The following is a 26,349-nucleotide window of genomic DNA, read 5'->3' as shown; positions in this document are numbered from 1 at the left end:
GTAGCACTTGAAGAAGAGAGCTGGTCTTGTGATAGCAAGCATGACTTGTCACCTTAGCTAAGCAGGGTCTAACCTGGTTCAGGGGCATAGCAAGGTTGGAGTGGACCCAGAGACAAGATTTTAAAATGCCCCTCCACCCCCACCCCCCGACTGAAGCTCAGCTCATGAAGTAAAGAAATGGGAGACGAGAAGTGTGAGGACTGTAAGATCTTCCTTTTAGGGGATGGAGCCGTTCTGGGAAAAGCATTTAGGTTCCAAATTCCTTCCCTGGTATCTCCAAGATAGGGCTGAGAGAGATTCCTGCCTGCAACCTTGGAGAAGCCGCTGCCAGTCTGTGTAGACAATACTGAACAAGATGGACCTATGGTCTGACTCAGTATATGGCAGCTTCCTATATTCCTATGTTCCTAGGCCTGCAGCAGTGTGTGTACGGAGAATAAGAGTGAACTTGGAACTTGCACGTCCAAAAGTGTATTACCATCTGGAACTGCCCAGAATCATTTTTGCAGAACTGTGAATCTTATTTCACTTGAGATAACTTATTTGATAGTGTGCCAAAATCAAACCATGTTTGCATTAAACATACACATGACTCCTAAACTGTGAAATATTTAACAGCATGATCAATCTTCAGCTACGATATGAATATCCAGAGTGCATGATGCAGAATTTGCTCTTACTGTTGCAGTATCTAGAGGGCAAACATGAACAAAATTGCACACAAAGCAGTATTTTTATAGATCTCTGTGGATTAACGATGAGTTGACTACAATATAAATGCAGCCTAATACATAAAGTGAAGTCAAAGACATTCATCCGCCTGTACATGCCATGTAGTCATACAAACATCATATTTGCAACAAAGAAAATACACCATTATTCATCTCTTTACCAATATCAAAAATGCAATGCAAATGAATCTGGCAAGTATATTCCCCCCGACAAGCAACAGAAAGTACTTACCCAGCCCCAAACATGAAACTCTTAATCCAGATTTCCCAAGGTTTCTAGAATTAAAATAAGAGCACAATTATTATCAAATACAAATCAATCAGATAAATAAAACTGATATCCCAACTTATTACATTCACCTGTGAGGAGATTGTAATGTGTACTAAACTTATATTGGGGTGGGGACAATGGAGCGGGGGGGGGATGAGTATCCCTCAGGTGTCTGGGGGAGCCGCCAATCACCCATGTTTCTGACCCTCTGGCACCCAGCTGGTGAGTTCGCCGGCTGGGAGTGTGAGGCACGGCCCTCTCCTTCAGGGCTTTCCTCCCTCCCATACTCTCAGTGAGGCAGAGACGAGGGAAACTGAGCCAGCCAGAGTTTCAATGAAACGCTGTATGGGAAGCAGCCCTAGTGGCTATCCAGCCTCATTGTAAAGTTTCCCCACCCCCGTCATCAGTTTGTTGAATTGCTGACTGGGAGCAATTCTCTCGGCGAGGCAGAAAAAGGAGTTCCGATTCAACGAACTACTGACTGAGGAGGGAAAACTTTGCAACGTGGCTGAATAGCCCTGTCCTTGCACAGACCACACCACCTGATATGGACTCAGGGGCCACGGCTTGGGCGCACACACACTAATCTGTGCACAGTAGTCACTGAAGAAGGGAGCTGCTGGCAGGACCTTAATTCCATGGCTGCCGGCAGGCTCCCTACATGCCTGTCTTGTACATGGCCTTTTTGCCTTCTTACACCTTTCTGGACAGCTGCGTGATGCATGCATGCATGCCATGTGTACGAAGTGAAAAAAGCACACCACTACAATATGTAGGTTCGTCATATGATCCACACAGTCTTTTCACATTAGTGCCTTCCATGGAGGGATTTGGTGATGTGTGAACTGGCCCCCTCAAGACTTCTGAGAGAGCCAAACTAGACATAATGGCAGCAATACTATGTGTTTGAACATGGAACAGTCCCAATCATTTTATTTATTTTAATACTTATATCCCGCTCTTTCTCTGAGGAGCTCGGAGTGGGTGTCCATGCTTTTATGTTTTTCCTCACAACAACCCTGTGAGGTAGGTTAGGCTGAGAGATACATGGATGGCCCAGAGTCACAGGGGTCTACTCTTAACAGCAAATGGGCCATGGGTGTGAGGAGTGCAGAACCTGATCCTCATTCATGGCTTATTTTACCTACATGAGGCTCATGCATAAGGATGGGGCCATAGCTCAGTGGAAGAGTATATGCGCTGCATGCAAAAGGCCCAGATTCATTCCCTGGCATCTCTAATGCTGGGGAAAGATTCCTGCATGAGACTGGAGAACTGCTGCTAGCTGTAGACAATATTGGATTAGATGGACCAAGGGTCTGATTCAGTTTAAGGCAGCTGCCTTGGTATCATTCAACCCTTTCTAAGTTACCAAACACTGTTCTCCCGAGTTAAAGGTCAATACTGGAAGTGTAATTTGCTGGGTGAAATGCTCTTGGGGGAAAGGACTGTAGCAAAGGAAGCAGCAAGCCCAGGGAGGGTGCAATGTAGGATCCCTCCTTGACATGTCCCTTTTGCTGTCAAATAGGAGCCAGCCACCGGTTTTAAACACACAGAACTGTTGGTGACACATTTGGTTGGGGCTAAGAGTATTACTACAGGAAAATGCATTATTCTTGAAAATATCTGTATCCTGCTTTACACACACGATTCAGCTCAAAGTGGCTTACATGGGAAATGGAATGAGAAAATGGTTCCTTGCCCCCAAAGAGCTCGCAATTTAAGACAAAATACAAGGGAGATGCCAGGAACAGCCACTGGGAGGGAAGCTATGCTGGGCCTAAGGAGGGTTGCTCTCCTCCCAACAGGGAGGGTTGCTCTCCGCTCCTGCTAAATAGAAGAGAGCCATCATTTTAAAAGGGTCCTCTTTGCCCACTTAGAAAGGTAGAAATGCCCTGCACTAGGAAGAAGTCAGGCTGAAAATATAGAAAACTCTCCATTCTTTCTGGGCTCCAAGCTCACCTATTTTATGCATATTTTTTCATGCTACTCTGAGAACCAGGTGAGACTTTTGATCGTCACAGAGCTTTTTTTTTTTTACTTCAAAGCCTGCAGTCTTTTGCATGGGCTCCTCCTTATACAGCCAGATATGCTAATTTCTGTGAGCGTCTGTAGTGCTAAATACTACTCAGCAGGCAATCATGGATGACTCCTTCATTTCTGTAGAAATGGGAACACTGGAATGTGTGAAGCAGAAGAGGCATGAGATCTTCTCCATGCTTTTGGGATGACGTTGTAATGGCATGCTGTTGCACAGATCTGCTAACTTGGACACTTTCAGCAAGGATATATTATCACTCAACATAAGAGAAGCTTCTCAAGAACTCACATTTTGTAGCTGGCATAAAAATAAAGAGGATATATTTAGAGGCATGCATCAGGAAGTGTGGTGCACAGCCCATCTTGGTTTTGAGCTAGTTCAGCGATCATTTAGCATGTGCTGTAGTAACACTGATTAATGCATTAGCAATATTCGTAACAAAATGCCTTCGCTTGGTGCAATCACCTCAGCATTTATCAAAAGAGATGGATCCATCACAACAACAAACAGCATCATCTAATGTTTTTTTCTGAAAAGAAAAGGTACACACTGTGATGCTGAGCAGTGGTAGCTTTTCTCTCTTTTTTCTTTTTTAAAAAACATACTTTCAGGCATAGGAGCAGTTGCTGACGTACTACAGTCTGTTACATCCTTTTCTGCTGGTTTTTCAGTACTTGTGCCCAGACCTATAACTAGATTTTTATTGAGTGCGCCTCACTTCCCTGAGCAAAGTCTAAAGGGCAAGCTATTTATCAGAAGAATCTTAGCCAGTAATTAGGGATATGCATAAAACCGGTTTGCCTGATTCAGTTCGAATTCAAACTGGGTTCGAACCAGGAGGGGGTGGTTCAGTTTTGGTTTTGCTCGGACCACCCTCTGGTTCGGTTTAGCACTCCAAAAGTGGGTGGGGTGGTAGCTGGCACCCATGTCTGGGAATGATGGGAGTTGTAGTCCAACAGCTTCTAGGGGCCCAAGGTTAGGAAACCCTAGTGTAGACTGTCAGTAACCCCTAGTAATGGGGTGACTGGACTAGAAATGATCCAGACTGACAGAAGCACTGCCTGGGGAAGTGACTCCAATTTCCCCTTGAGGAGGCAGACTCTTGATTCACCCCCAGGCCTTGACGCTGGACTAAGGCCTGAAAGAGCCCCAGAATAGGAGTCCAAACAGCACCCTCAGAGCCTGACATTCCTGAAATGGCACCCTCTGGAACGAACCCCTGAAGAATTGGCACCTTCCACACCATTGCATGCCCCAATATCTACACACTGGCACTGGCAACAAGCTTGGCAGGATCAGATCAAGTGGAGAAGGAGTGTGAGAATCCTGATGGCCGCCCCTTTAAGGCTTCCACTGTCCAGGCAGGAAGGTGGAGCTCCCTATACTGGAGCTCAGAGGTATTTAAGAATGCAGCCTACCTCTGACTGCTGTTGGATCAATTTGTTCCTTTGGAGCTTTCTGACCTTTTACAGACTGGCCTGGCCAGCAGGCAACCAAGACAAGACACCACTCATCATCTATAGCAATAGTACACTGGGGGACAGTGAGGCCAACATGGTTACGTTCCATCCATATTATCTTCCTGCCACTTCTAGCAGTTATTCATGAGCTTGGAATTTAGCCATGAGGAACGTGTTCTTCTAGATATGTGAATTGTACATGATCTCCTAGGAACACAAGAAATGTGGTTGTGGGAGTCATCCTTCACCATTTATTGGACAAGGTGCAGTCGGGAAAGACTGCAATTCTCCGTAATTCTCCTTGGTCCTGTCCTCTTATTTCAGACCTTGTCCCTTAGTTTCTCATAGTCTGAAGGTGAGTTCATTAACCATTCCTTAATGCTGACTGTGATGTCAAATTATGATGTCTACATGTGGGATAGCAACATGGTAACACCAAGTTTCTCTTTGGGAAATCCTTTTTTGGATCAAAGATTCTGAACCATATAGGAATAGCAGAGCATACATTTATTTAGGATATTGTTACCCCACCTTTCAGAAAGATGACCCATGACGGTTTACAATAAAAACCACAGAAATAGCATAAAATATAAAAGAGAAAAAATAAACACAGAGGATAAAAAGCAATACAATAAGGAAGGCCAATAAAGCGAGCTGTAAAACCAGAAGAAAATAGCAGATAAAAGGCAAATAGGAAAGATTCCAATACCAGTAAGAACTATTAAAGACATGTGATGACCTGCATCTTGGGCTTCCACTGCTGCGTGGAGGAATGAACTGCAGCAGCAAGGGAGAGATCCTTCCAGCTCCCCTCCTCCCTCTCAAATGAGTGCACACCTGGAAGCAGCCCATTTTTGGACGGGCTGCTTTGGGGGCGGGGCGTGCAGCAGAGGCCTCACACAATTTCCACAGCACTAACTGCCATCCAGTTCTTGCTTTCTGTTATTAACCCACCCCTTCCCCTTCTTGTCAGAAAAGTAGTACTGAAAAGTGGTGGCTTATCATAGAAAGCAAGAGCTGGCCAGCAGGTGGAACTGCGGGAATAGTACAAGGTCCCTGCAGACCTGCACCTCAGAGTCTGCTGGAAAATCTGGCAGAAGACTGTGAGAAGACTATGAGTGCAGGTGTATATGGAGTAAGCAATCCAACTCTCTCACAAGCTCTTTTCGAAGTTCTGCTTGCTGCCCTCTGGAAGAACAACAGTAAGCAACCATCCATGGAAATCCTGAAGGCAGGGCCACCAACCAGAAGCCAACTGGCAAGCAGTGAAGATCTTCCAATACTGGTCATAATATGCCTGTAGTGGTCAGTACCAATGAAGAAGGATCTGGCCACTGCTTTCTGCACCAGTTGAAGCTTTGGGATTAAAGGAAACATTGTGTACAATCCTTTAGAATAAACTAGCCTGGATGTATCTGGGATACAGTGTGATTTCTCTTATTGTGAGTGGCTACAATGGAATGACAGCAGAATGAATACAGCAAGATGTCAGGAAAGATAGTTATCTGTAGGGCTAATGCGCAGGCTACATTAAACATGGATCCCTCCTCAAAGTGATGGTTGTAGCATATAACTCCCTTTTAATTATACCTTTCTACATGAGCACTTACATTATCAACTTTATCAATAGCAATTGTGCTTTTTTCTCCCTGTTTTGCTAAGTTAAAAGGTATAATTTGCTAACCATCTCTCCACCTTTTGCTTAAGAATCTTCCAGCAGCTCTGGTCTTTAAACAATTACTCTGAACATTTATACGCAGCTGTAAGCATGAGTAATTTTAAAAGTAAAGCAGTAAAGTTGTTAGGAATGTGTGAACTGGCTCAACCTTGAGCCAGTTCGACATCAAACCGGTCTGGTTCCACTCGAGGATGAGCTGAACCTGCTAAGGGCCGGTTTGGGGGTTCTACATTAAAATAATGATGATGATGATGATGATGATGATGATGATGATGATGATGTTTTTAAACTTACCACCTTGGTGGCCCGGGGGAGGTCTCTGACTGCTTCCTCTCCCCCGCTGGCCTTACGCAGTCTAAGGGGCTGGTTCGGGCCAGTTCAGTGCCAATTTGGCCCTTTGAGTTTGTGCGGCAGCCATTTGCATGAACTGGCCATGCGAATCGCCAGGGTGCATGCATGGTGACCTCTTAAATGGCTGCCACAAATACTCAAAAGGCTGAATCAGCCCCCAAATGGGTCAAAACAGCCCTTCGGAGACTGGCTGGCAGGGGAAGGGGAAGCCACTGGAGACATCCCCACAGCAACACCCTACAGGGCTGCTGAAGCAGTAAGTTTGGGGTTTTTTTTAATTGGCCCCCTGCTCCCCTCATGCTGGGCCAGAACCAGTTCATACTCAAGCCAAAATGGGGCCTAGCCCACTGTGCACAAAACTGACCCAGTTTGGCTTGAGTCTGGTTCAATTCGAGCCATACCGGGTTTTCCGGTTTTGTGCACACCCCTAAAGGTTGTTGTCTAACATGGTTCATTTCCTTTGGAAACCAACCTTAGCCATCAACCCCCATAGCTATCAACATGGCTAAGGTGTAACAGAGACACAGAGTTCAGTACAGTCATCCCTTGCCAACCATGAAGCCACACGACTGGCAAATTAATGGGTGGCGAGCCTCTGAAATGAATGGGAAATGGGGTTAGCGGAACGGAGATCATGAAAAGAACAAAAAATAAAGGAATTTTTTTTAAAAAAAATCAGCTAAACTCCCCCCCACCCCTACAATCCCTTGTCACCATGAGTCACCCAGAGGAATGAGCAGATTGATCCTCAGGAAATTTTTTGAACCCCCCCCAAATCACTCAAAGGCACTATAAATCGTGAGGAGTGGGCAAGGGTCAGCAAGGATCACCACAAGGGTCAGCAAGAGGCATGAGTGGATTGAACCTCTGAAAATGGCTACCCCCCCCCCCCAAATCACCAAGAAACCTCACCATCTGTGGATACTTGGGTCATGGTTGGCGAGACCAGACACAATTTCCCATTTGCGGATACTCAAAACTGTGGTTGGCTAGGAATGACTGTATAGGCATGAAGGGACATTCTGCTTGAGGTGAACTACTGAGGATTCTTCACAGTCTGTAGATGACAACACAGGCAGCTTTAACCTGGACAGATATAATATATATTTTTAAACAGCCCCAAATTGTCCCTCTTTCTTCCACTGCAGACCAAGCTGAGGAAATCAGACTACTGCTGCTCATACTCCTAAGCCACTTGGCATTCATGAATCTGTTATCTGCTTAGCCTGGATAAGAGAAGACTGAGAGGGAATATGACAGCCAAATATCTGAAGGGTTGTCGCATATAATAGAAGCAGAAGCTAATTTGTTCCCTGTTGCTCTTGAGGGCTGGACTAGAATCAATGGGTTGGAATTACAAGGAAGCAGATGATTTAGGCTTGATGTTAGGAAGAAATTCTTAACAGTAAGGGCTGTGTGATAGTGGAACTGTCTGCTTTGTGCTGTGGCAGGCTCTCCTTCCCTGGAGGTTTTCAAACAAAGACTGGACAGCCATCTTTTGGGGGATGCTGTAGCAGTTTATTTCATCAAGCAGAGGATTGGACTAGAAGATGTCCACGGTCCCATCCAACTCTAAATTTCTGTGATCATATTGCGTGATGGTAGGGTTGGCATCTCCTTATCTAGAATGGTCCCTTTCTTTTTCAGAGTTCTAGAATAGCAAGAGAAAAAGAGACTCTACAAGTGTCAATGGAACATTGACATATTGGAACCACAGCGGTCTAGTAATTCACCTTCTGCTTCCACTAACTGAGAAACTTCACCACTAAAACACACACGTGTGCATTTTCCTTGTCTGTGCACACATGCTTTGTTGCCTATTATTTATTTATTATTATTATTATTATTACATTTTATATCTTGCTCCTCCTCCAAGGAGCCCAGAGCAGTGTACTGCATATTTAGGTTTCTCCTCACAACAACCCTGTAGATTAGGCTGAGAGAGAAGTGACTGGTCCAGAGTCACCCAGCAAGTATCATGGCTGAATGAGGATTTGAACTCAGGTCTCCCCAGTCCTAGTCCAGCACTCTAACCACTACACCACGCTGTTGCCTAGAATCAGATTCCATGACACTGAGAATCCTACACAGGGAATCTGACAGCACTATTACAGAAGATATTCACTAATGAAGACTATTTGAGAAGTAGCACTAGAATATGTGGAAAGCTTCTTTGACAGGGTCGTGGGAGAAATGGGTACACTTGATCAGGATCAAGGTTCTAGAGGAGGCTGGACCACTCACTTTACTTTTCTCCTTGTTATCAGTCACTTTTTACATCATCTATCATAACACAACTTTTGCATGACTTGAATATTTGAATAGACAAATCTTTTAGCACTGCACTCTTTTTTCAGTTTTAAGAACTACATGCAGCCATTCTTATCTGCGAACTCATTAATCACCATTTCACCATACCCACAGTTGGCTCTTAGAGACCCAGTTTCTTTATCCACGGGTAGAAAAATAGGCAAAATTCGCCTTTCCATGGTTTTTAGTGGCCGGAAATGACGCAGAAATTACTTCTGATGTCATTTTTGGCTGCCATTTTATAGCAGAACATCATTTTGTGGTTCTTAATTTTTTGGTGAATATTTGCCCAAATTCAACCATTTTGAGGGGTTTGTTGGGCATTGCTGGAGACCTGGAGGTATTGTGCGTCTCTCCTCGTATTTCTGCCCTGCTTGCTTTTTTGGCCCCCCCCCGCCCCTTTTTTGTTAGGAACCTAGCACTATTTCTGTATTCATGCCTATAGGCATGAATACAGAAATGCTTATAGGCACTTCACTCATTCATGCTGATAGGCACTTCACTATTTCTGTATTCATGCCTATAGGCAAGAACGGAACACCTGCAAATATTGAGGGCCACCTGTACATGTTTTGTGTCTGGTTGCACATTTTAAAAAGTCCTGATGGTATCCAACTGTGAACACCACTGAAGCATGTTGACTATACTTTGAGTGGCTACATCTTGAAACAAGATGGCATACCAACAAAAATATACCCTATCAGGATCTCCTAGGACCCCCTCCCATGTGCTGTGGACTTGTTTCTGTCGTAAAGTGTGCCGTGAAGCTGATTTTGACAGAGACCACAGAGCCCTGTGGTTTTCTTTGGTAGAATACAGGAGAATACACCATTGCCTCCTCCCGCACACACAGTATGAGATGATGCCTTTCAGCATCTTCCTGTATCGCTGCTGCTCAATATAGCACCAGCAGGGATTCAAATCAGCAGGGATTCAAACCGGCAACCTTCTGCTTCTTAGTCAAGCATTTCCCCACTATGCCACTTAATACTCAAATATTATTAGAGGGGGACAGATGCACATGGATAGACATGCACAGATTTGGTGATATCCTCCTTTTGGAAAGTAGGCTAAAAATTATGGCAATCTTACAGCAAATGTACAATGCCTCCATGCATCGGAGCTCTAAAAAGAACAAGAGTTGATTCCATGTTAGCAGATGGCAACTCTCTGTTTTTAAAACAATGGTGCTTCTTTCAGCAACTGCTAATTACATCAATAAGCAAAGTGCATTAATGCTTGCTATGCAACTGGCACCGTCTTTTTTTAAAATGGAGAGACAGGCATGGAATCATGTAACCTAATATCAGAGTTCCTTCTCCCTACAGTCTTGATCCTCACATGTGTTTATAAAAATAGCTAAGAGTCTGTGACTAGGCGTCTCATTAGGGAGTGGCCCATGAGAAGTGGGCCCCTCAGGAATGGCTTAGAGCCCTGAATCTCCTCAGCCACCTTCTTCCTCCATGACATCTTCCAGAAGGGAAGTCAGCAGTGGAGGAGGCACCTGCCCAGAGCAGGGGGGAGAGAGCCTCACCTAGCTCTCTGCTTCTTCCACCTTCATAGGTGCTATGTTATAATATCAGAGACTCTTAAAATATGTAATTACTATTGGTGGAATATGACTGAACTTAATTGTCAAAAGGGGGGCTGTGAGCCCAGGGCCCGGATATTTTAAGTACCTAGCAATGCCCCTGCATGTGACACTTTACTACTACTACCACTACTACTACAATATTTATATACTGCTCGTCAACCAAAGTTCTCAAAGCAGTTTACATAGAAAAATAAATAATACATCAAGAAGATGGTCCCCTGTCCCCAAAGGGCTCACAATCTAAAAAGAAATATAAAGCAGATACCAGCAACAGCCACTGGAGGGATGCTGTGCTCATGTTGGATAGGGCCAGTTTCTCTCCCCCTGCTAAATATAAGAGAATCACCACTTTGAAAGATGCCTCTTTGCTTAGTTAGCAGGGGCTTTAAAGGCTAATGAATGTATTGCTGCAATAAATCTGTTAGTCCTTAAGATAACAGCAACTATAGGGATGTCCAATAATCGGTTTTTAAAATTTGATTTGTACCCCAATTGAATTACCCCCAATTTGTTTGGGGTCTAAATCTGCTCCTCTGAATCACCCCAGATTCAATTTGTACCTGAATTGTCTGAATCTGAATCAATTCAGGGCAAAAAATGGGGTTCTGGGTACAAAAGAGTGGAGTGGGTGGTAGTGCCCAATGGATGGAAGCTACCACCCAATTTTCCAAGAAATTGGGCAAAGGGGTGATTTTTAAATAATTGTTGAAGTTGGTGCATCTTTATGCTTTTTCCCATAGGGAATAATGGGGATTTCAGCAACCTTATAGCTCCATGTGGAGGGCACCAGTGTGGCCCAGAGAGGGTTGTGGTGGGTGGTAATGCCCAATGGGTTCAAGGAAGCTACTACCATACTTCAAAGAAATTGGGCAAAGGGGTGATTTTTAAAATATTTTTGAAGTCCACGTGTCTTTAAGCTTTTCCCCATAGGGAATAATGGGGATTTCACCAGCCTTAATTATAACTCCCTGGGTGGGGGGTGGGGGCAGCCTCTAAGGGATAAAACCTTGAACAAATAAAAAGCTCTTTAGTTAAAAAAAAAAAAAAGCAGCCACAGATGTGGAACATCCACGGAGGGGATGTTCACTGGGAGAGCATTCCAGAACCTGGGGGCAAAACCAGACCTGTCCCACGACAATTTAACCTCTCTCAATGTCGGCATGCCAATTTAGCCTCTCTCAACGTCGGCACGTGGAGCAAAGGCCCCCTTGACGACCTTGTTGGGTGGGAAGAAACCCTTGGGAGCAGGTGGTCCTTCTGGTATCCAGGGCCCAAACTGTTAGGGTAATATGATCAAAGTGCCCAGTCCCAGTTAATAATCATGCAGCCCTATTTTGTACCAACTGCAGTTTCCGGACCATTTTCAAAGGTAGCCCCATGTACAATACATTGCAGTAATCTAAGCTAGAGGTTACCAGAACATGAGTAACTGTGGCCAAGCTATCTCTGTCCAGGTACAGTCGCAGTTGGAGTATCAGCCGAAGCTGATAAAAGGTACTCTGAGCCATGGAGGTCACGACCCTCTAGCTGCAGTGCTGGATCAATAAGCACCCCCAGACTGCAGACTTGGTCCTTCAGTGGGAGTGCAACCCTATCTAGAACAGGCTGAACACCATTCACCGGGGCGGAGGAACCACCGACCAACTGTACTTCTATCTTGTCTGGACTGCGTCTCAGCTTATTCACCCTCATCCAGTCCATTGCATCTAGGCACTGATTCAGGACAGTTAACCCCTCACCTGTGTCTGATGAAAAAGAGAATCCCCCACTCTGGCTTAATCCAAAAAGACAATATTTTCTAAGAGGAATCTGGCCAGTTTTCTGAATAAGTTTGAAAATGTAAGCACGCTGCATTAATAAGATAAATAAACCAATAGCATTAATTACCTTACCCCTGTAAATATTTAATGTATAGCACATTTATATATTTAATGTATAGCACAATCCTCACTCCCCTAATAATAAATCCCCGGGAAATTTAGGACTGACAAAGGAAGTACTTCTTCATACAGCACATAATTAGTCGATGGAATTCTCTGCCACAGGATATGGCAGTGATGGCCACGAGCTTGGATGACTTTAAAAGAGGCTTATACAAATTAACGGAGGACAGGTTTATCAATGGCTACTAGCCTGGTGGCTATAGGCCACCTCCAGCCTCAGAGGCAAGATGCCTCCAAATACCAGCTGCAAGGGAGCAATAGCAGGAGAGAGGGCATACCCTGACCTCTTGTCTGTGGGCTTCCCAGAGGCATCTGGTGGACCACTGTGTGTAATAGGAAGCTGGACTAGTCAGGGCTTGATCCAGCAGGCCTGTTCTTATGTTCTTTGTCACCGATTTGCTCCCTCAAATGAGTTGTTCTGGAGTCGCCTCTGGCCACCCAACTTCTCTCTTCAGAACCTAACTACATGCTGCTCCCGAGAAAGCATCTATGGTAACAGTAAGAGGCAATCATGATCAGAGGTGCACCTAGGTAATTTTGGAGTCGGGCCCTAAAGGCCTTTGGAGGCCCCGCTTCCCTTGCAAATTAAGCATCATCATGCTCCACTGGGTGACCACAGCACCCAGGGCAGACTAAAGAGGATTTGCCCCCCCCCAGGGGTTATGGAGGCCCTGGACTTTGGCCCCAAAGTCCAGGGGTAAGAGTGCCTCTGACATGCTTCATCAAATTTGTGAGTGTCAGCTTGCTTCAGTTTTGTTCAGTACAGGAGAAGCTCTTTCAATCTGCTCAAGCACTGCATTTTCAGAGACTAGCCAAAGAATTCTTGGCTAGGATCAAGAATCTTGGTCAGAATCATGTCAGAGGGATTTCATGCAAAGCTGGCACTCCAACAAGGAATTATTTGGCATCCTCTCACGGCTTTTGAATGCAAGGCTGACTGTAGCCGGTGTCAAGAAGGCATTTGTTTCCAGGGCTTAGAAATGTATTATTGGTCTGCTGCACTGTGTAGAAGATTAGCCTTCACCGGAACACAGGCTGCTAATACAGAAGGGATGCTGGGGTCTTGGCCCACAGTTCTGCTTTGGGACAGAAATGGTGCTAGTTATCAGCTAGACCCAGGCCAATTCCCATCCTGGATTCACGTCCTGTTACTGAAACAGACTGAGTCAGGCTTGTGTGTTTTCTGTACTAGGGGTCTTCATTCTGTGCCAAGAAAACCTGAACTCTGAGCCAAATTCTGTGGCTTGTGTAAATGATGTGAATGAAGCAACATGCCACACTTGCCATTATCTCTCACACCACCAAGAAGAGTCAAGGGGCTGAGCTGTTGAAGAACGTCTGGTCTGGATTTTGTTTCTGGAATGGTGCAGGAGTGGTTTATTAAAGGGTAGATCCCGATGCGTTTCGAATAGAACTCTTCTTCAGGGGAAGTGATTTACAAAGCATAAAGCAGCTTCTCAGCTGCTTAGAGGCTGGGTATTCTGCTCTGTAAAGTACTTCCCCTGAAGAAGGGTTCTACTCGAAACGCATTGGGATCTAGTCTTTAATAAACTGCTACTGCACCATTCCCATTTCCTTCCTTTCTGTTTGGTGGCATGATGCTTTCTCCTCCTGTGCACTTCAGATTTTGTTTCTGCCATGAATTTTCTTGGTGGCCTTAGACAAGACATCACCCTGTCGGCTCCAGCCAATAGGCAACATATAGAGAATTCTACACTTTATTGGTTGTTATGAGGATTACTGAGCTAATGTACGTGAAGTGGTTTGAATACACTAAGGAGGAAGACAGACATGAATAGAAGTAGATGCAGATTTTTTGGCAGCAAATGTGAGCTTTGCTTTCCGCTTCTAACCCTTACTCTTGAAAAGATGCATGCACAGCCTGTGAATTGAATTTACTTCTTTTTCACCTCCCCAATCCTGCTCCCATGTTTTAGGTGAGCTGCCAGCTCTTTTCTTTAAGTGCTTGGCATCAGATCGTAGTCTGGCACTTCCTAATTTTAAACATTTTTTCACCTTGTTTTAAAAATTGTCTGCAGTGGGGAAGAAGTTGGCTTAGTGGTTGACACAAGGGCTGGCCAAATGGCATTGGCACAGACAGCCCTCCTCTAATATGTGGAATGGGGGGGGGAGTAGTGTTGTGGTGGTCAAGAGCTGGCCAATCAGTGCTGTACAAACAGGGTTTCTACAGAAAACCAGAGTAGATTCCTTTGAGCCCAATCCTGTCAAAAAGGCTGTATATCTGTAAGTATACTTCCACAAGGGGCTCACTCTTTAAATATACTGTGAGTATACTTCCACAAGGGGCTCACTATTATGTCTTGTCCACCTGAAGTATTTAATATATACTGAGTATTTTTATTGTGTGTGAGAGTCATAAAAGCACTCACTTTTCTTTATTCCTCAGCTATATCAATTTTCCTTGCTAAAAGCTGAGCCCATGTACAGGAAAATCAGCATTTATACATAACATTATACATAACATTTCTTAAGGCAAGGTGATCAGGAGAGATTCTGAAACTATACAAACCCAAACCCAGAATTACAATGAACTCTAGAAATGAAGGAAGCCTCTCACACCCATTATTCATCCATTATCATGCATAATGTTTAAAACATTTAAGTGCAGCAATCTTACAACTGTCTACATGGATTCAAATCAATGACGAAACATTTCTGGCAAGAGACATCATCAGGATTGATCTCATGGGATGATAACAGAATCCTACGTTTCTTCATGAAAATGTTCCACCCACTACAACGTGTTCTTTAGGGAACTCAAATTCAGTTTGCCTTTTAAAACATGTATAGATGCTGTTGTGACTTTTTAAAAAAACCCTTCATTACAATAATCATAAAACAGAGGGCTAAATTTGATTCATTATTTTCTAGTGAAGTAAATGCCTGCCATTATGACAGGACAACTATGTACTGGAGAGAGGGCTTATAAATTGCACAGCTCTGTAGCGGGGAAGGAAAGGCCACAGTTCAGTAGAAGAGCATCTGCTTTTTACACAAACAGTTTAAGGTTCAATTCCTGGCATCTCTAGGCTGGGCTGGGAAAGACCTTCCCCTGGAACCCAGAAATGCAATCCAGTCTGGTTAAGGCTTGGCTGGTATTGATTGTTAATGTATAGTCACTTTAAAAAGGAATGCCTAGTGACACTCCGGGAAAGGGGGAAACCCAATAGGGATATGCACGAAGCGGGGCGGGGGAGGCAGAGAGCAGTGGTCTGCAACACCATGCAGACCACTCAAGATGGCATCTGCACATGCTCAGACACCATTTCCTTCCAGACGCCGCCCAAAGGCTGCTGGGAACAGGGAACTGATGCAGCAGGAGCAGCATGGCTTTTTCAGACAGACAGCCCACTGCTTAATACAAACAGCACCACGCTGGAGCAGATAGGGGCGGTGGAGGAGCAATGGAGGGGCAAGTAAAACTTGCCTTCCTCCAGTTAAAATGACCGTGGGACTGCCTTCGTCCAGTTCCTGCCTTCGTCCAGTGCCTTCCTCCAGTGACCGCCTTCTTCTAGTTAAAGTGACTGTGGGAACCACAGTACTGATAATTCGGACAACTTGGGAGCTGAACAAGAGGTCAGTTTGCCTCCAGTTTGGCGTGATGTCTGAAGGCGGCCTCTGTGTGCTTTCCAAGATGGCACAGGGGCTTAACAGAGCTCCATTTTTCTTTAAAGGAGCCCCACTGGTGTTGGACAAAGTGCAGCACTGCATGCTGGGAACCCCTCGAGTGGTGCCAGGGACTTTTACACACAGCAGGCTTTATTGTGCTGGAGGCTTTACTATGAACTCGAAGTTGTCTCAAAAAACCGACAGAAATAGTGGATTTTTTAAACCCTGGATATAAATTGGGCTACACTCTAATGCGCAGTAAAAAACCTGAATTGTGTGTGTGAACTGCTCCCCGATAACTCACAGGGACTTTGAGGTAAATCTTGCCGATACGTGAACGCACCCACTCCATTCTGGAGGAGATGCCAGTTAAAGGGCTTTAAAAGCTCAGTGTGTAAAACTTCCAGAGGAAGTTTTCCGCTTCAGCCAAAGTTTCTCATGGGCCTAACAAGCAATTAGCTGGGGGAGCACACTTGGGGTGGGTGGAAGCTACCACTGGCTCCCAGGCCTTGCAGTGAAGACCTGGAATGGCCTAAAAGATTACACATGAGTATACAGAGGTAAGCAAGCAGCAGCAGATACTCCATAAACGTTCCCACTGTTTGGTGGGCATTTTGCCAGTTGGCACTGATGCTCTTCATCCTGTTGCATTGCAGAGAGACACAAAGATCCTTCCCATAGCTTGTTTGTCTTCATAAATGCATAATCCACTTGCTTATAAATAATTTGAAATGCTGCCTAGACCAGAGGATGATCATCTTCCGTTACCACTTAGAACTTCCTTAAATAGTAATTTAACTTTACAGCTCCCTTCTTAGCTCCTAAATGTGGAAGCAATAAACAAGAAGAGATTCAGTTGGTGCCAAGAGGTAAAGAGGAACTTGCATTGTGATGGGTGGGGTGTGTGTGGAGGGAAGGCTCGTAAATTGCAAGGATCCTGGTGGAGTGGAGTGCATTGTGAACCTTCTGCAGGAACACTTTCAGGGAGGATTTGACACCCAGTATGAATAAATACAACTCAAGCTCGTTAATCTTTTAATATCATCTTTTAATATTTCAAAAACTATATAGCAGGGGATGTAGCCAGACCAAAAATTGCTGGAAAACTACAAATTCCAGTATGCTGGGGCTCATGAAATACCCAAATACTATGTGGAGGTGTACTTGGAAAACTAAACAGAAGTGCCTGTCTAATTCTCTACTATGCATTGTAGCATCACTATTACATAAGTTTTAAAAATAAATGGAGAATTTGACTTTTCCCAGATACTCTGAAAATAATTAAAGGATGTGCAGAGTAAACTGTGTCACTGCTTGGAATATATTCTAGTATTCCAGAAAGACAGTTAAAATGAGAGAAAGAGAGCAAAAAACTCCCAGTGGGCCTTAATACTAAGGATTTCACACTGATTCAAAGACAAGCTCACCATTAATAGTCATATTATTAAGACATCACATTTAACTCACTTATCACAAGAAGCAAAGTAAGTGCAAATGAATACAATCCTAGCTCATAAGCTTCAGCTCAGTATTCAGAAGACCTGATTCTCTGTACATAGTGCCATAGTGCCAATATGTGTACAGTGTCTTATATTATATATATTTTTTTTATTTTTTTAACCTGTAGCCCCTTTGGGGGGCTTTCCAATGGCCGTGGGGGGGTCTTCAAAGGTTCCCCCTCCCCCACTGGCCTCTAGGGCCTCGCAGGGACCATTTGAGCATGTGCAGTGGCCATTTTTAAGAGTGTTTTTTTTAAAAAATGGCCACTGCAAACAAAATGGCCACCGTGCATGCTCAAATGGCCTCTGTGAGGCCTGGCATGCCCTAGGGCCTCACAGGGGCCATTTGAGCATGCACAGTGGCCATTTTGTTTTTGGTGGCCATTTTTAAAAATTTTAAAAAATTTTTATAATGGCGCCCCCTTTAAGTGGCGCCCAGGGCATGTGCCCTGCCTGCCCCACCCTAGATATGCCCCTGCCAGCAGGTGGCACTGTAAAAATAGTGCTAAGGCACTAGAGGAGAGGAGAGCTGGTCTCGGGGTAGCAAGCATGACAAATCCGCCCTGGTTGCATATGAAAGGGAGACTCGAAGTGTGAGAACTGTAAGATATTCCCCTCAGGGGATGGAGCTGCTCTGGGAAGAGCAGAAGGTTCCAAGTTCCCTCACTGGGTTCTCCAAGATAGGGCTGAGAGAGACTTGCAACCTTGGAGAAGCCACTACCAGTCTGTGAAGACAATACTGAGCAAGATGGACCTATGGTCTGACTCAGTACATGGCAGCTTCCTATGTTCCTATGTTCCACTACTTAGCATCTGGATCCTGCACAAGAGTTGGTGAGTAAGTAATGCAGGCATTAAAGAAAAATAAAACCTGAGACAAATGGCCTACTGGAAAAGCACTAGGGCTCAGACAGGGGTCTTTCCTAGCCCTACCAGGAGATACCAGGGTACGCCTGGGTCCTTCTAAATACAAAGGAGATGCTCTTCCATGAAATGACTACCTCTCCCCATATATGAGTATGGGGAGTATGTACCCATATGTCAGTATGGCAATCAGTTGTAAAATGCTTCTTTAGAAAGTGTTGGGCTTCTACCCTTCATGTGCTGGAAGCATTAAGATATTGACCCTCTACATGAGAGATTTGCAAAAAGAGATTTTGAATCCCTGGTCTAAACTACAACACTGCTCTCTTAACAAAATATCTGCCTGGGAAAGTGGAGATGCACCAACCTTCTTTTGAACCATGAATCTGACAAGCAATGCCACCTTTAATGTTTCTATGTCATTGTTTTAATGGAATAACATTTCTTCCAAGCCACAAAACAGCTGTTAAGAATTTAGATTCACCTCATAGAAACCCCAAAGGAGAAAAGACATGTTTGATTTCTTCTTTTTGCCAGGCTCTCTTGCTTTTCACTTAGCATGCTATCGAGAGAACATTTGACAGATCATATACTCCTAATAAAGACTTTATCATCAGCTATAGGATGATTGCATTGCAAGTGGCATATTTTTATTTTATTTTTGCAGGTGAAGATTAGTGTTGCCTTGGCAGCCCAGAAAAACTCATCTGTTCTCATTTTAAACACAAAACACAAACTAAACTTCAAAAGATTCCCCCATATATTAAAAATTAAGCAAAGTGCAGGAATTTTGTACAGTGAATCCTGTCAGGAAATCTCCAACTCCCTGAGAATGAGTCACTACAATGGTTCACCACATACTTAACCAAGTCAATCATTCCAGGCACGGGGGCCAAGCCAGGCTGATTCACAGTTTGGGGGCCCTCTGAGCTCAAAGAACTCTGCCTTTCCCACATGCTTATGAGCTCAAAAACGCCACTCTGAGAGCTGAGCAAGAGAGACATCACATGCCTTAGAAAATGGGTTCTGCTGAATAGGTGTAAACTGGTGAGAGGGGGTAATTTCAAGTGAAGGAGATAGTGGAGTTCAGCTCTGCTTCACCCACCCCATCCCTCCTTCTGCCATTTTTCTCTCAGCTGGGCTACAAGATTATATGTGCCTTAGCTAGCGGAAAAGGCTCCTCAGGTTTCACTGTGTGTGCATGAAGTATGCATGTATGTGAGAGGAGGGAGACAACATTCACAGCTAGCTTCTTAGCACTGCAAAACAGCAAAGAGAGAGAGAGTATATTTTAGGAGTATGGGTTACTTTTTTAAAATTCCTCATAATAACCGGAGGTAAAGGTGATCCTGAGTAATTTACATGAAGGACAGGGAGAGGGGCAGTGCTCATGTTACAAAAGGACTGGGGGGCGGGGGCGGTGTTCCCTTATATTTTGTGATGGTCCTATTAGCTACTGTTTGTATAAGGCTAAAATTGGAGATTTGATTTGGTTGCAATTGTGAGGGCTTGGGGCATGTGAATTTTATTAAGGGTCCTCCTTACAATTCCCCCTATAATGGAAGCATTGGGGGAGGGAGGCCCCCAATGTTTGGGGGCCTCCCTCCCTCCCTTGGATATAAATACATAAATATGTATTTATAGCCAAGCCTTTCTTCCATCACTGAACTCAAGGCAGCATACATGGGGTTCCTAGGGCTTTTTGCACCCCCGGTGACATTTCACTTTGGCACACACACACTCACTCTGAGAAGACCAGACTTCTTGGTCAAACGACCGGCCCATGTGGATGACCAGTGAATGACTAGCCCATGCTGATTTGTGGATGCCGTGAGAGAGGGGAAAGAGCTGAAGAGCTCAGAGCCTGCCCAGTGCCTAAAGGTAAAGTGTGCTGTAGTGTTGAGTTGGTGTCGACTCCTGGCAACCATAGAGCCCTGTGGTTGTCTTTGGTAGGATATAGGAGGGGTTTACCATTGCCTCCTCCCACACAGTATGAGATGATGCTTTTCAGCATCTTCCTATATTGCTGCTGCTCATAACAGGTGTTTCCCATAGTCTGAGAAACATTCCAGCAGGGATTTGTACCAGCAACCTTTGGCTTGCTAGCCAAGTCATTTCCCCACTGCGCCATTAGGTGGCTTTCCTTTATTGCTGCCACCTCCCTCCCCTCAGCAGAGCAGACCCTGCAGTCCTCAGAGCCACCAAACTTTGTGTATCCCTGAGAGGCAGGCAGCTTATAATGGTGCTGTGAAGAGATTCCCTCCACAGCTAACCAGGCCTGACTGCAGCCAAGCCAAACATCATGCAAACCACTTAATTCTCCTTTTAGTTTCGGGCCAGTGGCAGAGCCAGGGAAATGGGGGCCCTGGCTCTCCCCCATCCCTGGTGGCCCCACCTGGTGTGCACCAGTGATGCCTCTTGCACATGTTATGCACAAGGGGGTGTGGCTAGTGCCCCAGAGGGGCCGCGCAAGCCTTCCAGGGCTCATTCCTAGCCAGCATTTGCTGGCTGGGTGCATTTATTTTCCTTTCTCTCCCTCTGGAGCTCATGTCACGCCCCCTTGCCCATGATGTCACATGGAAGGGGGTGTGGCTAGAGCCCCAAGAGGGCCACGCGAGCCCCCACAGGGCTCATTCTCAGCCAGCATTTGCTGCCTGAGTGGATGTTTTGTTCTTTCTCTCCCTCATGCAGAGAACAAACAAAATGTGCACCCAGCGAGCAAATGCCATCAGGGAATGAGCTCTGGAGGGCTTGCATAGCCCTTCTAGGGCACTAACGGGGGGAGGGGGGCAGGGAGCACCGATTAGGCCGCTCATGGGAGCTGAGCGGCTCCTTGAACCTATCCGCCTAATGATAGCTCCGCCCCAGTCTGGGCACTTTGAGAAACCAAGATGGAGGCTCCTGCCTGAGCGTTCATAGCAGTAACAGAGCAGAATGAGGCAGGGAGTGCGGACAAGGTCAGAGCATGCTGAGGAGGGAGGAGGAGGAAAGCAAGCAAGAGACCAGCCAGGAGTCAGGTGCTACCCACTCGACTTCATAAGAACATAAGAACAGCCCTGCTGGATCAGGCCCAAGGCCTATCTAGTCCAGCATCCTGTTTCACACGTGGGTTCCTAGGCAGTCTCCCATCCAGGAACTGACTGGCCCCAAACCTGCTTAGCTTTAGCAAGGTTCCTGCATCATGTGCTCCCAGCCCATCCCCTAGGACTGCATCATTGTCTCTGTACAAGAGGGCTGAAATGAACAAATAAGAGGGAGAAAGCAAGGTGACTATTATAGCCTCCCTTTTTTTCTACCCATGTTGCACTAAACGCATTTGCAGAGCTAAAGCTAATGCATATTCACTGTGTGACTGAGCTTCTTTGCAGAGTTGACATTTTTAAACAAAATGCTGTCGTAAGCTTTACTCCAGCTGCTTATAGTAAAGCAGTTTGCTGGATGTGAGAGCAGAGAACAACTGAGAGCAGCATAAGTCAGAATACACAAGGCAGAGATAAAGGTGGCAAAGGACTTTGGTAATGCCCAGACTCTGCAGTAGGTTGCTGCTGTATAAAATACTTAATGGGCCAACCCTCTGATCAGAAGAAACAGTTTAAGAATCCCAGAGCTGTGTAACTTACGTCCACAGTGTTTGAAAAATGAATAAAACATTGCCTGTTTACAAATAATAATAGGATAGTCTTTATTATCTGAAGATAAGAAGCACAAGAACCATTTGTGGCATGCGCGCACGCGCACGCACACACACACACACACTATGAAGGCATAAATATAGCCAGCAAATATCATGCTACCTCAACAGCATCATCGGTTTGGTATGCATGCAAAGCAGCAAGCTATGTTAATACAGTTAGTCTTCCTTTTGGTTTCTGTAACTCTAGAATTACTTGGTCTGTGTGTCATAGAATTAACTAGAAGCTACTCTGATCCTGTAAACCCTGCTAACTACCCCTGCTAACTGAGCAAAGAGACACCTTTTAAAGTGGTGTTATATTTAGCAGGGGGAGAGCAACTGGCCCTATCCAACCCAAGCACAGCATCCCTCCAGTGGCTGTTGCTGGTAACTGCCTTAAGTTTCTTTTTAGATTATGAGCCCTTTGGTGATAAGGAGCCATCTTATTTATGTATTATTTATTCTTCTATGTAAACCACTTTGAGAACTTGGGTTGAAGAGCAGCAGCAGCAGTAGCAGTAGTAGTAAACAGAGAATGTCTAGTAGAGGATTTAGTATGCACATCACCTAATGGTGCAGAGGAGAAATGACTTGATTAGCAAGCCAGAGGCTGCCGGTTAAAACCCCCGTTGGTATGTTTCCCAGACTATGGGAAACACCTATATCGGGCAACAGCAATATAGGAAGATGCTGAAAAGCATAATCTCATACTGCGTGGGAGGAGGCAATGGTAAACCCCTCCTGTATTCTACCAAAAACAATCACTGGGCTCTGTGGTCGCCAGGAGTCGACACCGAATCGAGGGCACACTTTACCTTTACAAAGCAGCAAGTCATTTAAACCCGTGATGCTGTTGAGGCAGCACAAATATCACAAGATCAGCAGTCATTGCACACCTGCTGGGGTTTTGGGTAACGATTAGCCATCCAATTTATGGGGTCAGGGCAGGTGGAGAAAGAGTACTTTTTCAATACTATTTCTCTTTCACATGAATGTGCAGTGCAAAATATTGTGCAAGGAGGAAAAGGTGTGGACAGATATACCTGCACAGGTGGTGACATATGGGAGGGTTGACTCCAAGGGTATGCCCCTGCACTCTTCTTCTGGTTCTCAGCTTGCGCAGTCCCTTTGTTTTTGTGTGTCCCAGGAGATTGAGATCATGCCTGTTGGCCCCACCTATAAACCACTGTGTGCTAATTGTAATTCTTTGTGCAGGGGTCTACATGTCTACACCCCAGTTCTGATAAGCTTTGAACACATGATTGGTACTCTGCAAAAACTGAGGGTGTAGACCCAGGGTGGGCAAGCTTGGTCCTCCAGCTGCTATTGAAATTGCTGCTGGGAATGATGGGAGTTGTAGCTTAACAACAGCTGGAGGGCCAAGTTTGCCCACCCCTAGAACAAGCAGTATGTTCCGTGCCTACACACATGTACATGCATGTACATGCATAGGCCGCTGAAAGAAGTTGCTATCCTGGAGGTTGGGGGTGTAACCAGCAGGCATGGTACGGAGCCCCACCCCATCTGCATACCTTTCTATCCACTTTGACCATCTGCACAGGGCTTACATCACTCAGCTACCTGTCCTAATTAAGAGGGTGGAAATACAAACCATGTCTACAACATGCTTGAGTCACAAGTACACTGGAAATATAGTAGCTATATTTATCAAGTTGTCTTGGTAAAGAACTAATCTGCCTGATTTCATTTCATTATAATCTTAATTGATAATGAGCATCTTCACAATTTAGTCCACTGCAGTCTTAAACATTCACAGATCTCCGCCATCTTGAATTGGGGTGGATGTCATCATCACAAACACCATTGAGGTGTCCCTATGTTACTCACTACAACTGTACCGAATTTGGTTCAAATTGGTTAGGCAGTTCACAAGTTAGCCCACTTGTGCCTCAAACATTTACGCATCTGCCATCTTGAATTGGGGTTGATGACATCATCAAAAACTACTCTGTTGAGGAGTCACTATGCGTCACTTATTGCAATTGTACCAATTTTGGTTCGAATCAGTTAGATGGTCCACAATTTAGCCCAATTGTGCTCGAACCTTTAAGCGGCCATCATCTTGAATTGGGGTGGATGACATCATTACAAACTCTGAGTTGAGGTGTCCCTATATGTCCCTACAATTGTACCCAATTTGGTTCATATTGGTCCAGACATTGCCAAGTTGATAGGGACACACACACACACACACACACACACACACACACACACACACACACACACACACACACATTAGCTGATCTCATATGTTTACTTTCCTCAACGAAAGTAGGCTAAAAATGCAGATATATTTAGCTTAAGTGGCATTTGTGAAACTGAATGAAATTTGGCATCCTGTTGTCTTTTAGACAGTCTATTTACTCACACACAGGATGGTCTTGGGTGACTTATTCTTGTGTAACAACATTAGAGGGCTGATGAAATTTGTTATTTAATCTTAACATGTTGCCTGCATTGCCTAGTCTATTATACTTCAGTTTAGAAACATACATTATGATTAAAAATCCATCTGGCCGCTCTGCGGCATCAACACTACTGATATTTCGGGGCTCTAAAGCCTGAGATCACAACGTAAAGGGGGAAAAACTCCCTTCTGACTAAAATTTGGTAATGTTTACTGTATATATTGTACAGAGCACTATTTTGTTGGGATCAAAGACATAATCTTGGGTGGCAAATATAGGCCTGAGGGTCTAACTAGACTTTATGAGGCATGCAGGCCAGCTGATGACTCAACTCTCTCCTACGCCTTACCTCAGGAATGTCAAATCATATGTTTCATTTACTAGACGTTATCGGACTCCGTGCTTTTCTGCCCTCACTTCAGTTCACTGGCTAATGTTTTGTAGGAGGCCAGGCAACACTACATATGAGGGCATCACATGTTTTACTTTCCCTAGCTGTTACCAAGGAAATGTGCATGGGAGATTCAAGTCAGAGGTTTGCTGTATTCAGGCTCAAGGAATGAACTGCCCACTGTCCTCTTAAGTACCTCCAGCACTCTGACTTGCCCTGCCTCTGGTCTCTAGGGTTAAAAGGGAACCCTACTGCTAGCCTGCACTAAGGGTCGCACCACCGAGCTGCATATGGCCCATGTTAATAAACTTGTAACATTACAGACAACCTTTTGGAGCCCAAAATTAGTATTCGAATTCAACAGGCAACGCAAGGGGCAGCCACATATTCTGTATATAAGGGTTTCCTGTCTTGGGTCCCCAGATATTGTTTATCTACAGCTCCATCACTGAAGGCCATTGTGGCTGAGATAAGGGGAGCTATAGTCCAACATCATCTGGAGACTCAAGGATGGGAATCCCTGCTCTGTAACATCCAGCTCAAACCTGAGACAATGGTTCCAGGGCATCCACTTGGCTTTTAAAATGGTGTGTGCGTTTGTCTTGCTGTTCATATGATGAGATGGAATGAGTAGCTACAACATTCATAAAATTCTCTGGGTTTTTTGTTTGTTTTTTGCAATTTAGTCAAATATATTTCAGATTGAGGCTTAACCTTGCTGAGATCTTTCCAACTCCCACTGAATTTTCTTTTCTTCTCGACCCTAGCTGAGAATGGTACCACACTTAGTTTGGAAATTCTCTATTTGAACAGGAATTGTTCAGAGGAATTAAACATTACAGTAGATATAAAGAGTAGCTACAACACACACTCTTAATTCTCTGCTTTTTTGCAATTTGCAATGAGAGCCAGTGTGGTGTAGTGGTTAGAGTGCTGGACCGGGGAGACCTGAGTTCAAATCCCCATTCAGCCATGATACTAGCTGGGTGATTCTGGGCCAGTCACTTCTCTCTCAGGCCAACCTACTTCACAGGGTTGTTGTGAGGAGAAACCTAAGTATGTAGTACACTGATCTAGGCTCCTTGAAGGAAGAGTGGGATATAAATGCAATAATAATAATAATAATAATATAGTCTTGAATATATTCCATTGTCCCTATGAAACTCCAGCATAGCTTCCCTCCAGTGGCCTTTGCTGGTGTCTATTTTATGAGGCTATTCACATGATGGGAGAAAATCGGGCTAGCGGAGGCTAGCCCAATTTTCTCCCATCGTGAGAACCACCGGGCCCGGCTGCAAGCCCAGTGGTTCTTAAGTGGGTCGCCCGCTTAAGTTGCCCGGTGCTTAAACCAGGTTTGTGGAGCGAGTGCTCCGCAGACCCGGTTTTTAAAATTGTGTGTTGCCGTGGCGCGACTCCGCACCGCGGCAATTCACAAGTAGACCCCCGACTGGGAGGCTTAAAAGCAGCCTCCCGGCTTGGGGTTC

General features: G+C 44.9%; 1 protein-coding gene across 1 annotated transcript in view; it reads right to left on the bottom strand.

Moving 5' to 3' along the window:
- Positions 1-26,349, bottom strand: part of KCNAB1 (potassium voltage-gated channel subfamily A regulatory beta subunit 1) — a 259,277-nt gene that overhangs the window by 123,038 nt on the left and 109,890 nt on the right. The window contains exon 2 of the mRNA XM_053307497.1: positions 964-1,007. Coding sequence (XP_053163472.1) covers positions 964-1,007 — 44 coding nt within the window. The remainder of the gene's footprint in view (positions 1-963; positions 1,008-26,349) is intronic.

Source organism: Hemicordylus capensis, chromosome 3 (assembly GCF_027244095.1).
Source record: "Hemicordylus capensis ecotype Gifberg chromosome 3, rHemCap1.1.pri, whole genome shotgun sequence".
In the NCBI taxonomy this organism is placed as follows: domain Eukaryota; kingdom Metazoa; phylum Chordata; class Lepidosauria; order Squamata; family Cordylidae; genus Hemicordylus; species Hemicordylus capensis.
The sequence above is the reverse complement of the archived record's forward strand: the minus strand, read 5'-3'. Positions and strand labels throughout refer to the sequence as shown.